The sequence below is a fragment of the Daktulosphaira vitifoliae genome, unplaced genomic scaffold (assembly GCF_025091365.1).
Source record: "Daktulosphaira vitifoliae isolate Bord-2020 unplaced genomic scaffold, ASM2509136v1 Scaffold_2, whole genome shotgun sequence".
Lineage (NCBI taxonomy): Eukaryota > Metazoa > Arthropoda > Insecta > Hemiptera > Phylloxeridae > Daktulosphaira > Daktulosphaira vitifoliae.
Genome location: NW_026099573.1, coordinates 17,468,384 through 17,485,409, shown reverse-complemented (window position 1 = coordinate 17,485,409; position 17,026 = coordinate 17,468,384). Strand labels below are relative to the sequence as shown.

Genomic DNA, 17,026 nt, shown 5'->3' with positions numbered 1-17,026 from the left:
TAAATTATGATTTATATATACATACTTTGATGAACTATCATACGGTTAAAAATTTTGCACGCTGAACTATCATTATTACATTCTTCATTCACTTTTTTAAATTAACAATGATGTATTTAGAGGGGGTCACAGGACACGTGCCCTCTCATTATACAAGATATAAAAAGTCTGTTGACCTTTTTTGCTCATAATCAGCTAAAAATATTTATGGTAACTTTTCAATTAAAAATTTTATTTATGCCCCTGCCATTATTAATATAATAATATATACGCCATTAATATGATAAATAGTTTAAACATTATGTTATTTGGGAAAACAATTTTTTTCGAAAAATTTACATCCTATAATTTTTTAACAGAACTTTATAATAGCTATTAACTAAACAAAAATGTCATGGTTACAATGTTTATATTCTATTTGTTTGGTAAAAAGGAATCTTCATTATTTTTCTTAGTTATTTTCTAGACTGAACTCGTTTAGTGCATAATTCTTTTACGACCACTTCACTCATCTAAAACCATAAGATGTTTAAATGTATACAATAAATTTAATTGGCCTTTTTTATGAACATTTAATGTACTTCATAAATATAATATGCCTGAGTGAATGGTCTTCTTTTTAGAATTATATACTTTTAGTATTGTAAGTCTAAATTAAACAATTCGGATTTAAATACCTTACCACAAATTTACCTTACTTTCTGCAATGATGTTTGAACTGTAATAAAAACTAGACAAAATTCATTAAATATAATTAAAAAATAAATTGTATTACCTAGAATATGTATCTATTCAAAACTTTTATTAATTATGTCAACTAACCGAAATTCAGTTGGTAAATTAACATATCTCTAGTGTAGGTATCACTACTTTACTTTACCCTCCTACATTATATTATAATGCCAAGTATTTTTTTTTTTACTAAAAATACCATTATTATTCAGTGTTTATGTTATTGACTATGAAAAATGTGAACGATTTTTATTCATTTGAATGGCATAATAGTTGTTTGTAATATAGTAATAAACTATTTATAGAATTTAAAAGTTATTATTCAATAACGGATACAGTGTTTTTTCTACAATTGTTAATGGAAGTATAAAAAAATTAAATGTTTATAAAATAATGAGTACAATAATAAGCCGTCATGAAATTTGTTATTTTAATGAAATATTAGTGCAAATTACGCCTACAATTGTTCATGTTAAATACGAAATGTAGAAAATCTAAAGTACCATTTATTCATTAGATCGACAAGAAGCAATTGAATTAAAATCGCAATAAAAAGAATCATGGCTGGAAATGTTCAATATTTGACGAGATCAAAAAATGAAGCATGTAAAAAATTTACAAGGTTAAACCATGAAGGCATAGGAAATATATACAACATGGATAAAACGTCAGCAACGTCTCTGAAGATTATTGAGCTTATTTCAATGTTTGAATCGGAAGAATCTACTTCTTTACAAAAACGTAAGTCAAAATCAAATTATGTTTAGTAATGTATTTAAAGAAAAGCACAGGGGCAAGTGCTCCCTCCCACATTGACTATGCCATGCTAATATAAAATGTTGAGACGTTTTTTGCTCATAATCAGTTCATCATGAGTAAAAAAATTTTATAGTAACTTGTTAATTGAAATTATGAATTTCTGAATACGTCCCTGTTTCTATTGATATAATAAATAGTATATACATTAGGATATTTACAAAAAACATTTTTTCTAAAAATTTAAAAAAATTAGATTGACATAAAAAGAAGCTTGACGAAATTTAAACTAAATAAGTTGATACTTAGGGATTTACCAACAAGATTAAAATAAGTTTCACGCATTTTTGTACGATTTTTCTTAAAAATAACCAAGTTTAACTGCTGTCACATTTCTTTTAAGTTTCTTTTGACAATAAATATTATATTGAAAATTAATAAAGTTTAACTAATGGCCATGGTAGCTGAAGTCATAACTTTTACCAGGATGAACTGTAAATTAGGAAGAATTTATTAGTTTTCTATACAAAACTAAAACTTTAAGATTTAATTGTCATGTAAATATAAGTTAAGATTCACAAAATTGAAAAACGGAATGTAAGTATGTTTATGTTCTCTTAATTTATATCAATTACCTATAAATAATTTTGTTTTACATTCTTTAGTTATATTAACAACAAGAATATTCGACAAAGTATGTCGAATGAAAAAGGGATTATTAAAAAATATTATTTCTCATAAAAAAATAATGTTGATCCATACACTTTTCAATATGTTATAGCATTATAAAGTTAAAAATGTAAAAAATAAAATCGAGAATTTTCACACAAAAATAGCATTTGAAAATGGCTTTCACCATAAAAATAAAATAAAGTCGGAAATTTTTTTTTTTCATGATAAAGTATATTACATTAGCTTTAATTTAAGATATATATAAAAGTGTCAGACCTTCTGGAACACTTTCAAAAGTTAAGTTGAAAGAATTAATTTTTTGTGAAAAAGTTGTCATTTTAAATCCCCCCCTGTGGGCAAGTAAAGGGTTACATATAAAAAAAAATATACCAAATGAAAGGTAATGATATCATGCATCTATATAAAAAAATTATATTGATTCGGTCAATTTTAAAAAAGTTATGGCAATTTTAAGTAAAAAAAATTGAAGAAATTTCGAAAATTAGCGATTTTTAAATTTGTAATTTTTTTGGAGGTTTCCCCCATTTACGGAGAACGAGGGATTTTTTTTCAATTTTTGAGGGTAATGTCTTCGACTAGATACGATTGTGATCTTTTGACGTATCATTGAAAGAAATCGGTTCGGTGAGAGCTAAGAATAAGTGCTAACAGACACAAAAAAAAAACACATCCTAGTAAAACCAATACCTTCTCAGCTTCGCATCGAAGCTAAAAAAAATATACTTATATTTTACACATTTTTTTTTCAAAGTTATTATAGTATATAATATATATAATATATATTATATACTATATATTTTAAAAATAATAATTTTTGTCACTATTTCATTTAAATATTTTATGATTCTAAATTAATATTTTTGATATAGTTTTAATTTTACATAGGTGCATCTATTTTATAGGTACATACATATTTTTAGCTTCGATGCGAAGCGAGACGGTATTAATTTTACTATGATGTAAATGTTCCCCGTAAACGGGGGAAACCTCCAAAAAAATTACAAATATAAAAATCGCTAATTTTCGAAATTTTTTCAATTTTTTTTACGTAAAACGTAAAATAATGTTATTGGCCCATACTCGCGTGTACAGTGTTATAAACAATCTTTGAAGTTTTATAACTTTTTAACTATTTTTGACCTATGTTAAACATTTGCATATTCGTAATCAGTGTAAAAAATAAATGCACTAAATCCAAAAAATTAACAAATGAAGTAACATTTTTTAAAAATAAAATCAAACGAGTAAAATAGAACATTAAATTTGAAAAAAAAAATTAAATTCTAAAACTGCTTAAAAAAATGTTTTTTTCAAAATTTTATTTATTAAAAAATGATTGTAATAACATAAACGTAAATAATTAAAGTCTTTCTTTAGAAATATGTCGATTCATTTTACCTAATAAAAGAATATTTTAGTCATTCTTACTTACTTAATTAAAAAAAAATATCTACTTCGAATTCAAAAAAATTATAGCACAGTGGTGTCGGGGCACATTATGGACGTGGGAAAGTTGGGTTCAGTATAGATTAATCTGACAGTGATCAAAATCTCTGTCATGAGAAACGTTTCGATGCAAATGTGTAGTGTTTAATTTTATGAAATTGGTGGATAATTATAAAAAACAACATCAACTCCTATTTCCTTAATTATATCCTGATTAGTGGTTTTTTATTTAAAAGTTTAATTTATAAATTAATTAAATTTAGTATGCAATTAATATTTCATAATTTAATATTGTAATTTTTATGGAGAAATAATAAAAAATAATAAAGTAGTATATTTTATTACTTTTATGACAAACATGTATAAAAATAAAAAATAATAAATTTATCAGTAAAACTCAATTTTTTTTTTGCGTTTTTATCGTAATAGATAACTTAAATAGAAATCATAGTATATCATTTATATATAACTATGGATGCCTAAAAAGATTATACAATTAAAATATTCAGAATTTTAATAATTTACTTTAACTAGAAAATCCAATCAAAAAGTAATAATTGTAAAAATAGCATAATTTGAATACAGTAGTCATTTTCATCATGAAGACAATCTAGAGTTCCAACTTATATTTGAATATTAAAGTTTATTATATAAGCTTTAATAAAAATATATAAAATAGTGTCAGTATTTCCGGAAAGCTTTCAAAGGTTAATTTTTTGTGAAAAAGTTATAATTTTGATTTCTTTACTGTGGGCGATGAAGAATCAGATTTACAAAAAGAATATACCAAATAATAGGTGTATATCTAATGTATCGATAAAAAAAAATTGAAAAATTGTTGAAAATTACCTATTTTTAAATTTGTAATTTTTTTGAAAAATTTCCCTACTAGAAAATTTTTTTCAATTTTGGAGAGTAATTTTTTCGACTAGATACGATTTGTGATCTTTTGACGTATCATTGAAAGAAATCGGTGCGGTGAGAGCTGAGAAAAAGTGGTAAAAGACATAAAAAAACACAGTGTAAAATTAATACCTTCTCAGCTTCACATCGAAGCTAAAAATTATTTAATAAATGTACAGTCTTTTTATAGAAATGAGTATTTTAATATTGTTATAGCAATAAATTGTATTCCAGACATAGAACATAATTTAATTACCCATCACTTATTATAAATTACTAGTACCGTCACAGGAAAATATTTATCATAATATTGTAATGAATAAGAAAAAATAATTTTTATGTTCTAGTAAATAAAATACTAAATATAAGTATTTTGTTAATATCTACATTTTTTATCTCAAAAGGCGTTATTTTTTAATAAATAAATACAATTTTAGTTTAGTTTACCTTTTTTATTTCAGTATGTATAAATAGTTAACATATTCGAATATAACATTTTTAAACAAATAATAACAGTATTTTATTTTATTGCAATTGGTCGATCTATAATGAACCGGTAGGATTTGTATATTTTGTCTAATAAATTTTTGAAAACTATTATGAAAAATTCTATTTAATAGAAATTAAATAGATTAAATAATATAACGGTTATAACATTTTAGTAAGTATATTTTTTCAACTCAAATAGATTAGAAAGTCTTCAAATATATATAGATTTATGTACATAATCATTAATTTATTTATTACTTATAATGGTTGATGTTCGCAAACCAAGCCATTTAATTCAAAAGACTAATTACTTTTGGAGGTGGGACCCTAGTGGAACTTAAGGATCTGAGTCTCTGAATAGTGTGTAATAATTATATAATTGAGTATCATGGTCTATTTTATATATTATAATAGATACATTAACTTTTATTAAAAAATATTGAGTCAATAAAATAAAATTTTGCTAAAATGAATTATCGTTATTACATTTATTCTATTATTATGTTTATCATTAACGTCTTCTCTGAAAAGCTTTGTTTGTGTTATAGAGGCAATTAGTAGACAAACGAACAAAAACAGTAAACGTTAAGATTACTAAGCATTTTTTTATTTAGAGTTATGTGCAATAACATTTTGTTATGATCTTAGATATCTCATTGTTTATCCGTTAAAAAAAAAGATATTTAATGTTAAAAGTCATCTTATTTATTTTAGCATTGACTAAAGAACAATTGATTTTTGAAAAAGATGATAATCTCAAGGGTAGAGAATATCAAACTACTGAAATGTCACAAAATATATTAACAGGAAGCCAGATAATTAAGAACATGAAATCTGACAAAAATAGTTACAATGCATCAACAAGTGGCTGTGAGTTATCAGTGAATTTAAGTCCACTAAAGCAGAGTGATAAAGAATCAACTAATGTGTTAGTTGTAATTCATCCGTGGTGTATGTTTAGTAAGTCACAAATAGACAGGAATTCGGAATTTCCACCACCAGGATTTTTAGAACAACTCAAAGCTAAGTTTTTAGCATTGCAAGACCAAAACCGTCAGTCTCCATCTACGTTGGAAAAAAACATGAAGCGTAGGCGAAAGTGGTGTGTACAATATGCTTTAAGAGGCTCATTATGTGCAGAAAAGATAAAATTGTTAAACAAACAAGCCAATTTAATGGTCAATAATAGTCCTTCAAAAACATTACAATAGATAAAATTATTGTTTAATAATAAAACTATATTTTTAAATTTTATTTTTTGAAGTGAAAATACTACATAATTGTTATGATGTATAACTAATATTTCAATAGAAAATTAAACAAATTTTGAAGTAAAAATTTATTTTTAAAATCAAATTAAAAATATGTACCTTAGTATTTACACAATTTTTAAAAAATCTGAGAGTAAGTGTTTTTATTTAGAAAATTAAAAAAAAAAATAATTTTACATTTATTTAAGCTAAATTCAATATACTTCATTATATAAACATAATATAAATAATATTCTACATAGGTTTTATTATTAATCAATAAATCTTCTTAACAAGAATAAACCTAAATAATTAAATTACTAAAATTGTTTAATAAATTAATAACTGCAATTTATTTGTTTTAAAGGTTATTATCACATATTTTTTCCTCTTATAGTAATAAAACAGTCTTATAAAAAAATCACTTGGTCTAAAAATAATTCAATTACATGAACACTTTCTTTTATATGAACTAATAAAAAAAATGTATTTAAATTAATATTTATACAAATCAATATTTTTTAGTCCATTTTGAAAATATCATTGTGAACAAATAAAATATAAGTATCCAATAGTCTATTATCTATTAATAGATATAACATCTCAAATAGTACATCTATAAAATAGCTAAAAGATTAAATGAATTTTTATTAGGATAAAAACAAAAATTAACAAAAAAACTTTAAATTAAATTGTTCTATATACATATATATGTCTATGATTGACCAATTTGTAAATACTTGAAAGTAAATGAATGTAAATACATTTAAAAAAATGACTTCTTAACTACATCAGAAATAATTTTGAATCTTTATGGAAAGAATTAAAAAAAAAACTCACAATGTAATTTTAATACATTTAATCACTAATTTTAAGTATAAAATACTACTTGTACATTGTCGTAATAATTGACTTCACTAGTGTACATTAATTAAAAATTATGCAAATAAGGTAAAAAAAATTAATAAAATAACAATAATAATTAATACAATTTATTTTGTAATTTACCTTAATAAATTAGTTGTCCATTAGTCCAGAAATGTTAATTATACTATCATAGAAGCTGATTGTCTCAAATCAATTTTATTAATTTTAACTAGATATTTGTAAATCACATGATCAACTTTAGAACGATCTTCTCCAAGACCATACTAAATATAAAATAAATCATATATATATATATATAGGTTAGTTACAATTTATGACAAATTCATTAACATTGATCTAATGAGTATTTTACGTTAATTTTTTTTTTTTAATAATTGTTAGATATTTAGTCTACAATTTTAACATTTAATTCATAATATTTTGATTTTAATTTTGAAAAATGAATGAAGTTATGTAAATTGTGTCAAAAAAATTTCATAATAGCCATTTTATTTAAATAAATCTTAAAAAATAATTGGACACCAAAATCTCTAAATAATGTTTTGAAATTAAATTTCTAGAGCATTTCAAATTTGGTAAAAATTTCAATTTTTTCATTTATATTTGCTGAATTAAATGACAATCATATTAAAAAATAAAAGAATAGAAGAATATGTAATACAATTTTACATTGGTTGTAGGCATAGAATTTTTTTCAATAAAAATTATTGTTGGTTGATGAAACTCTTTTAACTGAAGTAAAAAAAAATTGATAATAGTATTATGAACGGAGTGTCTAACTTATCATAAGTTAACATTGTAGTTTAGTATCTTTTTTTGTAAATGCATCAATAAAAATTGTTAGGTATAAAATAATCACTGTTTGTAACTACCCAAATCTTACAATTATTTTAAGTACGGACACTGTACAAGAAGTTGAATTTTACAAATGAATTACATTTCTTAAAAAATATTACTATGTAAAATATAAACTTTTTTCACAATAATTTATCAAGTGACTGATAACTTTTTTTAAATTTCAATATTTATACATTTTGAATTCAATAACATAAAGTATTAAGCTACCATAAAAATGATGTTATATAACTAATTTTAATTCAGTTAACAATTTTTTTCAGTAAAATTGTTGTTGCTTATTCAAGTGATGATGAAAAAAATTATATGCCTACAACTAATATTTAGTATGAAATTTATTGCACTAATACTTCTATTCTTTTTTTTAACATGACAATCGTTTGATACTGTAAAAAATACATGAAAAAATTGAAATTTTTACCAACTTTGAAATGTTCTAGAAATTTCATTTCAAAACATTATTTAGAGATTTTGGTGTTCAATTATTTTTTTAAGATTTAATTAAATAAAATGACTATTTTAAAATTTTTTTGAACATTTTACATAACTTTATTAATTTTTTTAAATGAAAATCTAAATATTATGAATTAAATGTTAAAATTGTAGATTATTAATATTATTTTAGAAAAGTAACATAAAATACTTATATAATGTATAAAATTAAATCCAATAATCTAACAATTATTAAAAAAAAAGCAACATAAAATGTTAATTATAATTAAAAGTTATTAGATATGTTATATCTTCATGATTCCCTCTGTATACATCAATACAAATGAAACTATACTAAACATTTAAAATAAGTATCTATAACACAATCAATTTTACTGAATTGTAATTAATATGTAAATGTTATTTCAGTAGTTGTAAAATTTAATTTTTGTAATTTTCTTTAAAAAGTAGGGTAATAGAAGCAGTCTAATAAATAATTTATTAAATTTTTATTAATATTTTGGTGTTTTAATCAAATATAAGACCTAATAAAGAAATAAAAGCCTATTAAAAATTTAAAAAAAAATAAAAGACTACAATATATCAAACATAAAAATTTCCAAATACTGGTGTCGTTACCCCATTATTATTTTTCTTTATTAAATTAATTTTTTTATTCATATAAACTATATGTAAAATACTTACATTAAGAATTTTTCGTTTCCTTTTTAAGTAATCATTAGGATACAAATTATACTTTAAACATAACTGAAAAAATTCATAAGGCTCTAATATAGTCTATGATGTAAAAAAAGTAATGTATCAATTAAGTAACTGTTAACAATATTCTTAGAATAAAAATTTAAATGTATATTTTATAAACTTTTAATTAATATCAAAGATCCATACCATTTTTTCGGTGATAGTTAGTAATTCTTCACACATATCATTGGCTAAATAGCGTAAAGGATATTTTCCTCTTAATTGAGAGGTACCATAGTCTGTTCGAACAAATTGAAGGTATTTCATTAAGCTAGAAAAATTAAAAAAAAAAAGTGCTTTTTACTAAAATAACAATAAATATTAATTTTTTTAATTGTGTCAATACCCCTGACCATCTGATTTAGCTGGTGTTAAATAATTATTTGATGGCATACAACCTGCACTGGTGTACAATGGCGTGAATTGCTTCTAAAACATTAAAAACTTCTTAAAAAATATTGAAACATTAATTAATATAAATGTTTTAATTTTCAAATGTTTAATGACAATATTAAATTAATTTAAAAAAATGATAACTATAAAACAAAAAATTATTTAAACTTACTAAGTATCCTTTACATTTACGCAATGTGTTAAAGACGTCAACTTCAGAAAACTTGGTAATTCCCATTACTCTATATAGCCTTAATTCATTAAATCTAGCCATCAAAAGTTTTTCATCTTTTTCTCGGACCATTAGCAAAGTATGAGTTTTAACATTCATCAGTAAGGCTAAGTTAGTTAAATGTTCAGCAAATAATCTTTCTTCACTAAAATAAAAAATATTACAAAAATTAAAATTTTTACTTTTAATTAATTGATTTAATATCCTATTTTACATAAACAATATTTAAAACTTAATACTTTAAACTAAAAAATTTAAAAAAAGTTATTACTATTTTTTTAAATTCCCAATATTTTTTTTTAAGAACAACTTACAATGGTTTAATTTTAGGCATAACTGGTCGGTCTTTATAAACTAAAAACTGCTCCATTAATCTATAACTATGTACCAGGCCTTTAGCTATTTGCCTAGTTTTCAGTACATCGTTATATCTTTGTAAACATACCAATGCCACATCTAGAATATTTGTTTTAGAAATAATTATTTAAGTATAATTTAATACTGAAGAAAATAAAATTTGATAAATAACCTTCATCAAAATTATTATCTCGCTTTCTTTCAACTTCTTTTTTCTTTCCTTCACCTTCCTTTAATATCTAAAAACATACATCTGCTAGATATATTTTGTTCAGAAAACTACTTTAATCTTTAGACTTACTGTTTTTTTAATTGGTTGAGGACATAAGTCATCTAAAATTGTTTCAGCCATGTCCAAGTATACCTTAAATTAATTAAATAATATGTATATATATATATATATATATATAATAATAATAATAAAATAATAATAATAATAATAATAATAATAATAATAGTATAATGATGAACTCAATGAAAAAATTAACTTAAGAAATGATAAAAACAAATAGATTTTATATGCTCTTTGTTTACATTTTTCCTTTTCTATATTTTAGGTACATCTAATCAGTAGCACAATATAAATGTTTTTGGAACCCCACAGACCCGTCTACCACAGAAAGAATACCAATACTTGAATTTATTTTCCAATCTTACATGCTGATATTCATCGGTAATGTGATTATAAGTAGAATTTGCAAAAAGCTCCAAGTCTATACTAGGATACATTCTTTGAATGTGGGGTTTGAAGAATCGTGTTCTATCTGCAATGACAGGACGTGCATTACTTCTTAATTTCCAAGTTCCTCGCCTTATTGGATTCTCAATAAATTTAGAAACATACTCAGATTTAATTTCTAGATAAAATTAAATAATTAAAATGGTATATAAGATATAATTAATAAATTATAAGAATGAAATAAAAATATACCTTCAGGAGTTCGCTTGATAAAATTTTTAACTTTTCCATAGTGTTCATAATTGATATTTTTGTTAAATTCCACAGCAATCTTTTCCCAATTTCCATAACCATAAATAGCTGTGTAATCTAACAACATTATTAATTGGGTTTTTGTCCAAGTATACTTTTCTTGCATAGCTACCCCATCTTCAGTTATGGTAATAATCTGTTTAATAACGATTTATTATTTTATTACAGGCGGGAAATTCTAAAAAAACTAATTAAATATAAATTTTAATTATTATATACTCTTTTTGGTTTTTTAAAACAGTCCATTTGTATTGCTTGCTCATAAGATACTAATGAATCATTGCGGTTATATGTTTGAAGGTACTTGCAAGCCAGTCCTTTTGTTATTATATTTTCAAACTCAGCTTTAGCTTCTGTAATTTCAAGTAAAGATGGAGATATTAAAAATTAATAATTTTACCACTCATTCAGTTACAATCTGTTTAATTCTAATAATAATTGAAGAAAATATATGATAAATTATATGATACACTTAATGAAGTAAATTTCATAAATATACATGAAATACTGTATAACTGTTTATTTTGAATATTATTACAATACTTAAAAAATAAAAAGAACGTATGATAAATTTCGTCTGTAAGGTTCAACATAAGTAAGATGTAATACTTTATTGACTGATTTCATTTAAGAATTGTACTTACAAAAGGGGGTCACAGAACCAATAGTATGTTTATTATAAAGCTTGTATGTTTATTGTCATTTTTTTTTTTAGAACATGAAAGATTGTTAGGGCTATTTTAAGATTTAGAACTGGCACTGAAGATAGCCCGCTTAAAAATAACAATTTAAATAATTATTTTTTGTTAAAAAAAAATTAATGTTTTAAATTTTAAAAATATTTTATTTTATTATAAGTCAATAACCAGTTTTAATTAATTGCGTTAGAATACTCGGGAAAATAACAGATATTTACCATAAATTTAATTTGATACAATATTTTTGAGGGCTAAAAATATAATACAAACACTAAAGTCTTTTTTTTGTTGGTTAAATGTATATTAAATCAATGTATATTTATTGAATTTTTAGGGGCCTCATCTATTTTTCTTTCCTAAAAGATTTGCCAAATACTAAATTCATTTAAATTTACTCTCTTACATAAGATTTAATTATATAATAATCAGTGATTCTTTTAATGCTAGCCTCTCATATTTTCCTAAAATAATCATTTTAAACATAAAAAATAAATTTTTTTTTATTTTGGTTTTTGTTAGTTACATATGCATCATCATCTGTGATAAAATATTTTTTATGCTTATCCCTATGTCTTATAGAGGTGTCAATTAATTTTTTTGTATACAAACACACATAATTACTAGCTTATAAAAAAGAAAATTATGTAATTAAAAAAATGGCTAGACGAACAACTTTTGGACCATTATTTCATATATTGTGAGTGGCGCAAAGAAATGTCTAGTATTGAAAATAACAGCACCCACTCTTCACTTTCAGTAATTACTTTAAATTATTAATAATTTCTGAAATACTGGTTGACAGAATATATATATATGCAACTAACAAAACCAAAAAAAAAGGCTATTATTAAAAAAATTATCATAAAAGTAAATCAATACGAAAATTATTTTAATTCAAACAATTAAAAATATACACATTGAAAAATACTAAAATTATTCTGACTCGCCAAGAGGATTTTTTGATTGAATATGTTTAGATACTGATGTCCAATCTATCATCAATTTATCTGGTTTTGTCTTAAATAAATACTTATCCGTGTACTCTGAATGCCATTCTTCAAGAGCACTTAATAGAGCAAGCTCTTCTATAACTGTCCAATCAGATTCAGGAAAAAATTCATCATTACAATAATTCTGCAAAAATTATTTTAAAATACATAATGAAGCAATATGTTAACATAAGTTGTTGTTTATCAAACCTTAACTTTGGACACTAAGCTATATCCATGATCTTTTTTGTGCTGTCCAATCTCTGCGCCACTTGCTAAACACTAAAAATGTACACATATAAAGTAAATTTTTTTGAATAGTTAACAAAATAACAATGATTAGGTTTTCACCAAATTGCAATGGCAATAAAAAATAATAAAATTAATTTTTACGTACCATAATACATATAAAAAAATCTTTACATGTTTCAATGTTTGTACAGCAAGTATAAATAGATAGTAAAATATAATTCGAAGTTCTATCTTCACTTTGTTTATAACCAATAACTGGAAATTCTTCTTGACAATAAGTGCAACAAGTCACTTCCACTAAAAAAAAAAAACAAAAACAAAAATTAAATCAATGACTAAATATTTTAGGTAACAGATTAGTATAATAAAAGATTACATTCTCTATATTTTAAATCTAATAAATATTTTCTTAAAACCTAAGTTTCGTTCAAAATTATGATAATAATATTTATAATCAATGATGTACCAAATATAATCAAAATAACAACTTCCAAAATTAATAAACATAAAATATATTAAACATTTTATTATATTGTAAAAAATTTGTTTGATTATAATTATTACTTTTAGGTTCATCAGATTTTTCTTCTTCAATTTTTTCTTGGTTCTCTGGAGATTTTTCTTCTTCTATAGGCGAAGAAAGGCAAAATAATGAAGGTGTTTCTTCATTGGCAAAAATCTATTTTTATAAATTATTAAGCATTTATTAACTTTTAAGTGTGAAAAAATATATAACATTATTATTTATTTGTACCATATTATTTGTACTGTTAGTCATATCTTCAACAGATTTTGGTGCCTCAATACGCTTTGTACGATCAGGTATTGATGGTCTTTCACTTGGAGTTGGTGACCAAGTTCCAATCAATAAAGGAGTCTGGATAAATCTCTTTAAGTATTCTTCCTTAATTTCTAAAAATTAATAATTATTAACTAAAATATTTGAAGCTATAGGTTTGCTTTTTGTTATTAAAATTTTATTTTTTATTAAATACACTAAATCAATACTAACAATAAAAATATCTTGTCATCAAAATTCAAATAAATAACATCATTATTATTTTATAAATATTTTACTGCTTTAAATACACTAAGTTGATCATTAAAATTCTAAAACCTTATATTTTAATTATTTTGGTTTACATTCTTAAACGTTTAAGATGTAATTATATATAAATATTTTTAACCTCTAGCTGTCCTGTAAGTACGTTCCCCACTATTATATTCATCATGAACTATTCTATTAAAATGTTTAGAAATTTCTTCCCAGTTGCCATATCCATGTTCAGCTGTACATTGTAAAAGCAATTGAACTTGGTAACTATCCCATTGATATCTATTTACAAGTTTCATACTCTATAATATATAGCAAAAAAATATTAATAGTACTTTTCTTAAATTACTAATACCTAAAGTTAAACAATGAAGTAAATTAAATTTGCTCTCATATATAAATTATCAGAGATGGTTTTAGGGGTCTTATCCCTTCAGATACCAATAATTATACATTGTATTATATATAGTGTAAGTTTCTGATAGTTCTTCAAGTACATATTATTCTTTAAGACTCCCTCGTCTCTAAAAAATGTTGGAAATACTTCTTTGACCATTATTATTTAAAAATTATATTAGTATTAATGTTAAATACAATATAAATAAATGGGCCAACTCGGAGCAATGATTAAACTTAGAGCAGTTACATATTTTTATAAACAGCAATTAAATACATATATAGATATTTACAAAAGTATTAGATATATAAATATGTTGTTGTAAACTAATATGTATTCTATAATTTTCTAAGTTATAACTATAAAATTATATATTACTTGATTACAATGTGGCTTTGTTCCTTCTTTTTCATCTTCTATTTTATATTGTTCTAAATCATCTTCATTGGCTGGAATTTTCAATATCTACAAAATAATTTTTATTAAAATTTAATTGTTACCCAGAACCCAGAACATAGGCTCTACTAGTTCTCCTTTTAGAACTGCCCGCCATACCCATTTTTAAATAATTATTGTAAATTTACAAATCAAAAATGCAATTTAATTTGATTTTATCATGATTTAATACTATATTAAGTATAAAAAATAAATGAAGTAATAACAAGTGTCTACAATAAAATATAAAATTATCATGTATACATAATTAAACCTTTTTTGTGGGATAGTAAGGAGTGCAATTTTGAAAACATCCCATTGCTAAAGCCTGATCTAATGTTATAACTTGAGGATGACCAATCCGTTGATTAACTAAATTAATGACTTTTTGACCTAGTTGTCCATCAATAAACGAACTCATGTAATCCTTCTTCACTTCTACATAAAAGAAGTATTAGAAATATTTCAATCAATATTTATTTAACATAATAATAAAACATTGCCTGATTAAAATATTAAAGCACTATACAGAAATTATGTTTAATATACCTTCTGGGTTTTTAGACCCAATAACATTAGCAACATCTTTCCAACTAGTGACAACTTTTTTGTTAGATCCTAATAATTTTTCGGTATCTTCAGAAACCCATTCTTCAATAGCATTTAAAAGTTTTTCAGAATAAAAATTTGGTTTAGATAATGTCTAAAATTAAAAATTAAATACTTTATAAATAAAATATAATAAATATAACTATTATTTAGATACAGACAATTAACTTGTAGTCATGATAGTTTTTGTGAAGTCCAATTTCAGCTCCACTTGAAAAACACTAAAAATTAATATAATTCAAAATAAAAATTAATAAATATAAAATAAACATTAAAAAGTTATATTGCAGTCGAAAAAATTCAATTACCATCAAACAAAGATAGAAATCAGTGCAAGTAGCACAACAAACTACAATAGTTATTGAATCATAACCAGTCTCAGGCCTACAAGAAAATCTTAATATTTCATCTTGACAATAAGTGCAGAAATAAGTTTCTTGAGACCCTTGAGTATCTGAAGTACAGATAGTTAAGAACATATTTAAAGAATAAAATTAAAAATAATTTAAATTGTATCTTACCAGAATCTGAGCTTGAGTCATCATATGTTGGCAAAGACATCATCACTCATAAATTATTACAGTAATTCCTTGATAAAAGTGTTTTAATTAAACAAATCAACACACACTATAAAAAAATAAAAACAAAAACTTAAGCTTAGACATTTGCAGAAACACGATAAGATAGTAATAATACATTCTTATACCTTTAATTTTTGTGTAGTATACATATTTTCTATGAGAGATTCGCACTTATTTTTACTTCATAGAAAGGTAATTTTTAATTGTAATTTTTTTTTTTTTTTGAAATTTGAAGTGTTAACATGAATTATTTCTTAACAATCATAGCATATTATTATTATTACGAAAATATTTTCAAAACAACTGATAATTTTAATCGGATAGTAGTTAAAAATCGCATGGCCCTTAACTAGACCATAAAAGATAAGGTCAGCGAACTTAATTTTTATCAGTGTTGCATTCTCAGTCTTAGATAATATATTCTAAGGCCGGGTTCCACTTATTAAGTGAAAAATTTACAGATGTTGTCCGCAATAGCGCTGTTAGGGGAAGTTTGAGGTTATACATATATATGGAAATATACAAAATATTGGAATAAGCCGGGTATCCGTCTTCTTTTATTGTACTCTGTTTGTAAGCATTTTATTATTCAAAACTCAGTAATTTTGGGCTAAGCAAGAAATCCGAATTGATCAGTATCAAGAGATTTAATATTCAAAAAATAGTGGCAATCCAAATTACGGATTTCATTGGTCAATCCAGATTATGTATTGAATCCATAAATTCATAAAATAAACTTTTTGTATTACAAAATAAATATTAATTAGGTACTCAATATTTATAATTAATTCACTCATATTAAATCTATTTCATAAAATGCAAATAGTTTTAA

At 23.1% G+C, this 17,026-nt stretch overlaps 2 protein-coding genes across 3 annotated transcripts; one reads left to right on the top strand and one right to left on the bottom strand.

Moving 5' to 3' along the window:
• Positions 1 to 1,097: 1,097 nt before the first annotated feature.
• On the top strand, positions 1,098 to 6,357 carry LOC126898578 (uncharacterized). The gene is made up of 2 exons (XM_050672790.1): positions 1,098 to 1,473; positions 5,734 to 6,357. Exons 1-2 carry the CDS (start codon positions 1,293 to 1,295, stop codon positions 6,228 to 6,230), a joined length of 678 nt encoding a protein of 225 aa, XP_050528747.1. The 5' UTR covers positions 1,098 to 1,292; the 3' UTR covers positions 6,231 to 6,357.
• Positions 6,358 to 6,985: 628 nt separating this feature from the next.
• Positions 6,986 to 16,573, bottom strand: LOC126898540 (uncharacterized). Of its 2 annotated transcripts, XM_050672698.1 has the most exons (25): positions 16,320 to 16,573; positions 16,135 to 16,240; positions 15,922 to 16,067; positions 15,775 to 15,834; positions 15,554 to 15,707; positions 15,279 to 15,442; positions 14,948 to 15,034; positions 14,306 to 14,474; positions 13,873 to 14,030; positions 13,683 to 13,797; positions 13,264 to 13,415; positions 13,077 to 13,148; positions 12,825 to 13,011; positions 11,399 to 11,532; positions 11,120 to 11,315; positions 10,846 to 11,045; positions 10,490 to 10,552; positions 10,361 to 10,427; positions 10,146 to 10,287; positions 9,772 to 9,976; positions 9,553 to 9,635; positions 9,354 to 9,477; positions 9,150 to 9,212; positions 7,278 to 7,420; positions 6,987 to 7,186 (listed from the first exon to the last, which is right to left on the bottom strand). In XM_050672698.1, the coding sequence occupies exons 2-24, from the start codon at positions 16,175 to 16,177 to the stop codon at positions 7,316 to 7,318; spliced, it is 2,889 nt and encodes a 962-aa protein (XP_050528655.1). In that variant the 5' UTR covers positions 16,178 to 16,240; positions 16,320 to 16,573; the 3' UTR covers positions 6,987 to 7,186; positions 7,278 to 7,315. The 2 variants fall into 2 exon arrangements, with proteins under 2 accessions (XP_050528654.1, XP_050528655.1); XM_050672697.1 differs by having other exon boundaries at positions 6,986 to 7,420.
• Positions 16,574 to 17,026: the final 453 nt, after the last annotated feature.

Excerpts from the sequence above, each read along its gene's own strand:
- LOC126898578 (XM_050672790.1), top strand. The coding sequence starts at position 1,293 with ATGGCTGGAAATGTTCAATATTTGACGAGATCAAAAAATGAAGCATGT. Across the intron at positions 1,474-5,733 it reads ATCTACTTCTTTACAAAAAC|CATTGACTAAAGAACAATTG; the intron begins GTAAGTCAAAAT and ends TATTTATTTTAG.
- LOC126898540 (XM_050672697.1), bottom strand. The coding sequence starts at position 16,177 with ATGATGTCTTTGCCAACATATGATGACTCAAGCTCAGATTCTG. Across the intron at positions 15,835-15,921 it reads ATTTCTATCTTTGTTTGATG|TGTTTTTCAAGTGGAGCTGA; the intron begins GTAATTGAATTT and ends ATTAATTTTTAG. Across the intron at positions 13,798-13,872 it reads CTAACAGTACAAATAATATG|ATTTTTGCCAATGAAGAAAC; the intron begins GTACAAATAAAT and ends TTATAAAAATAG.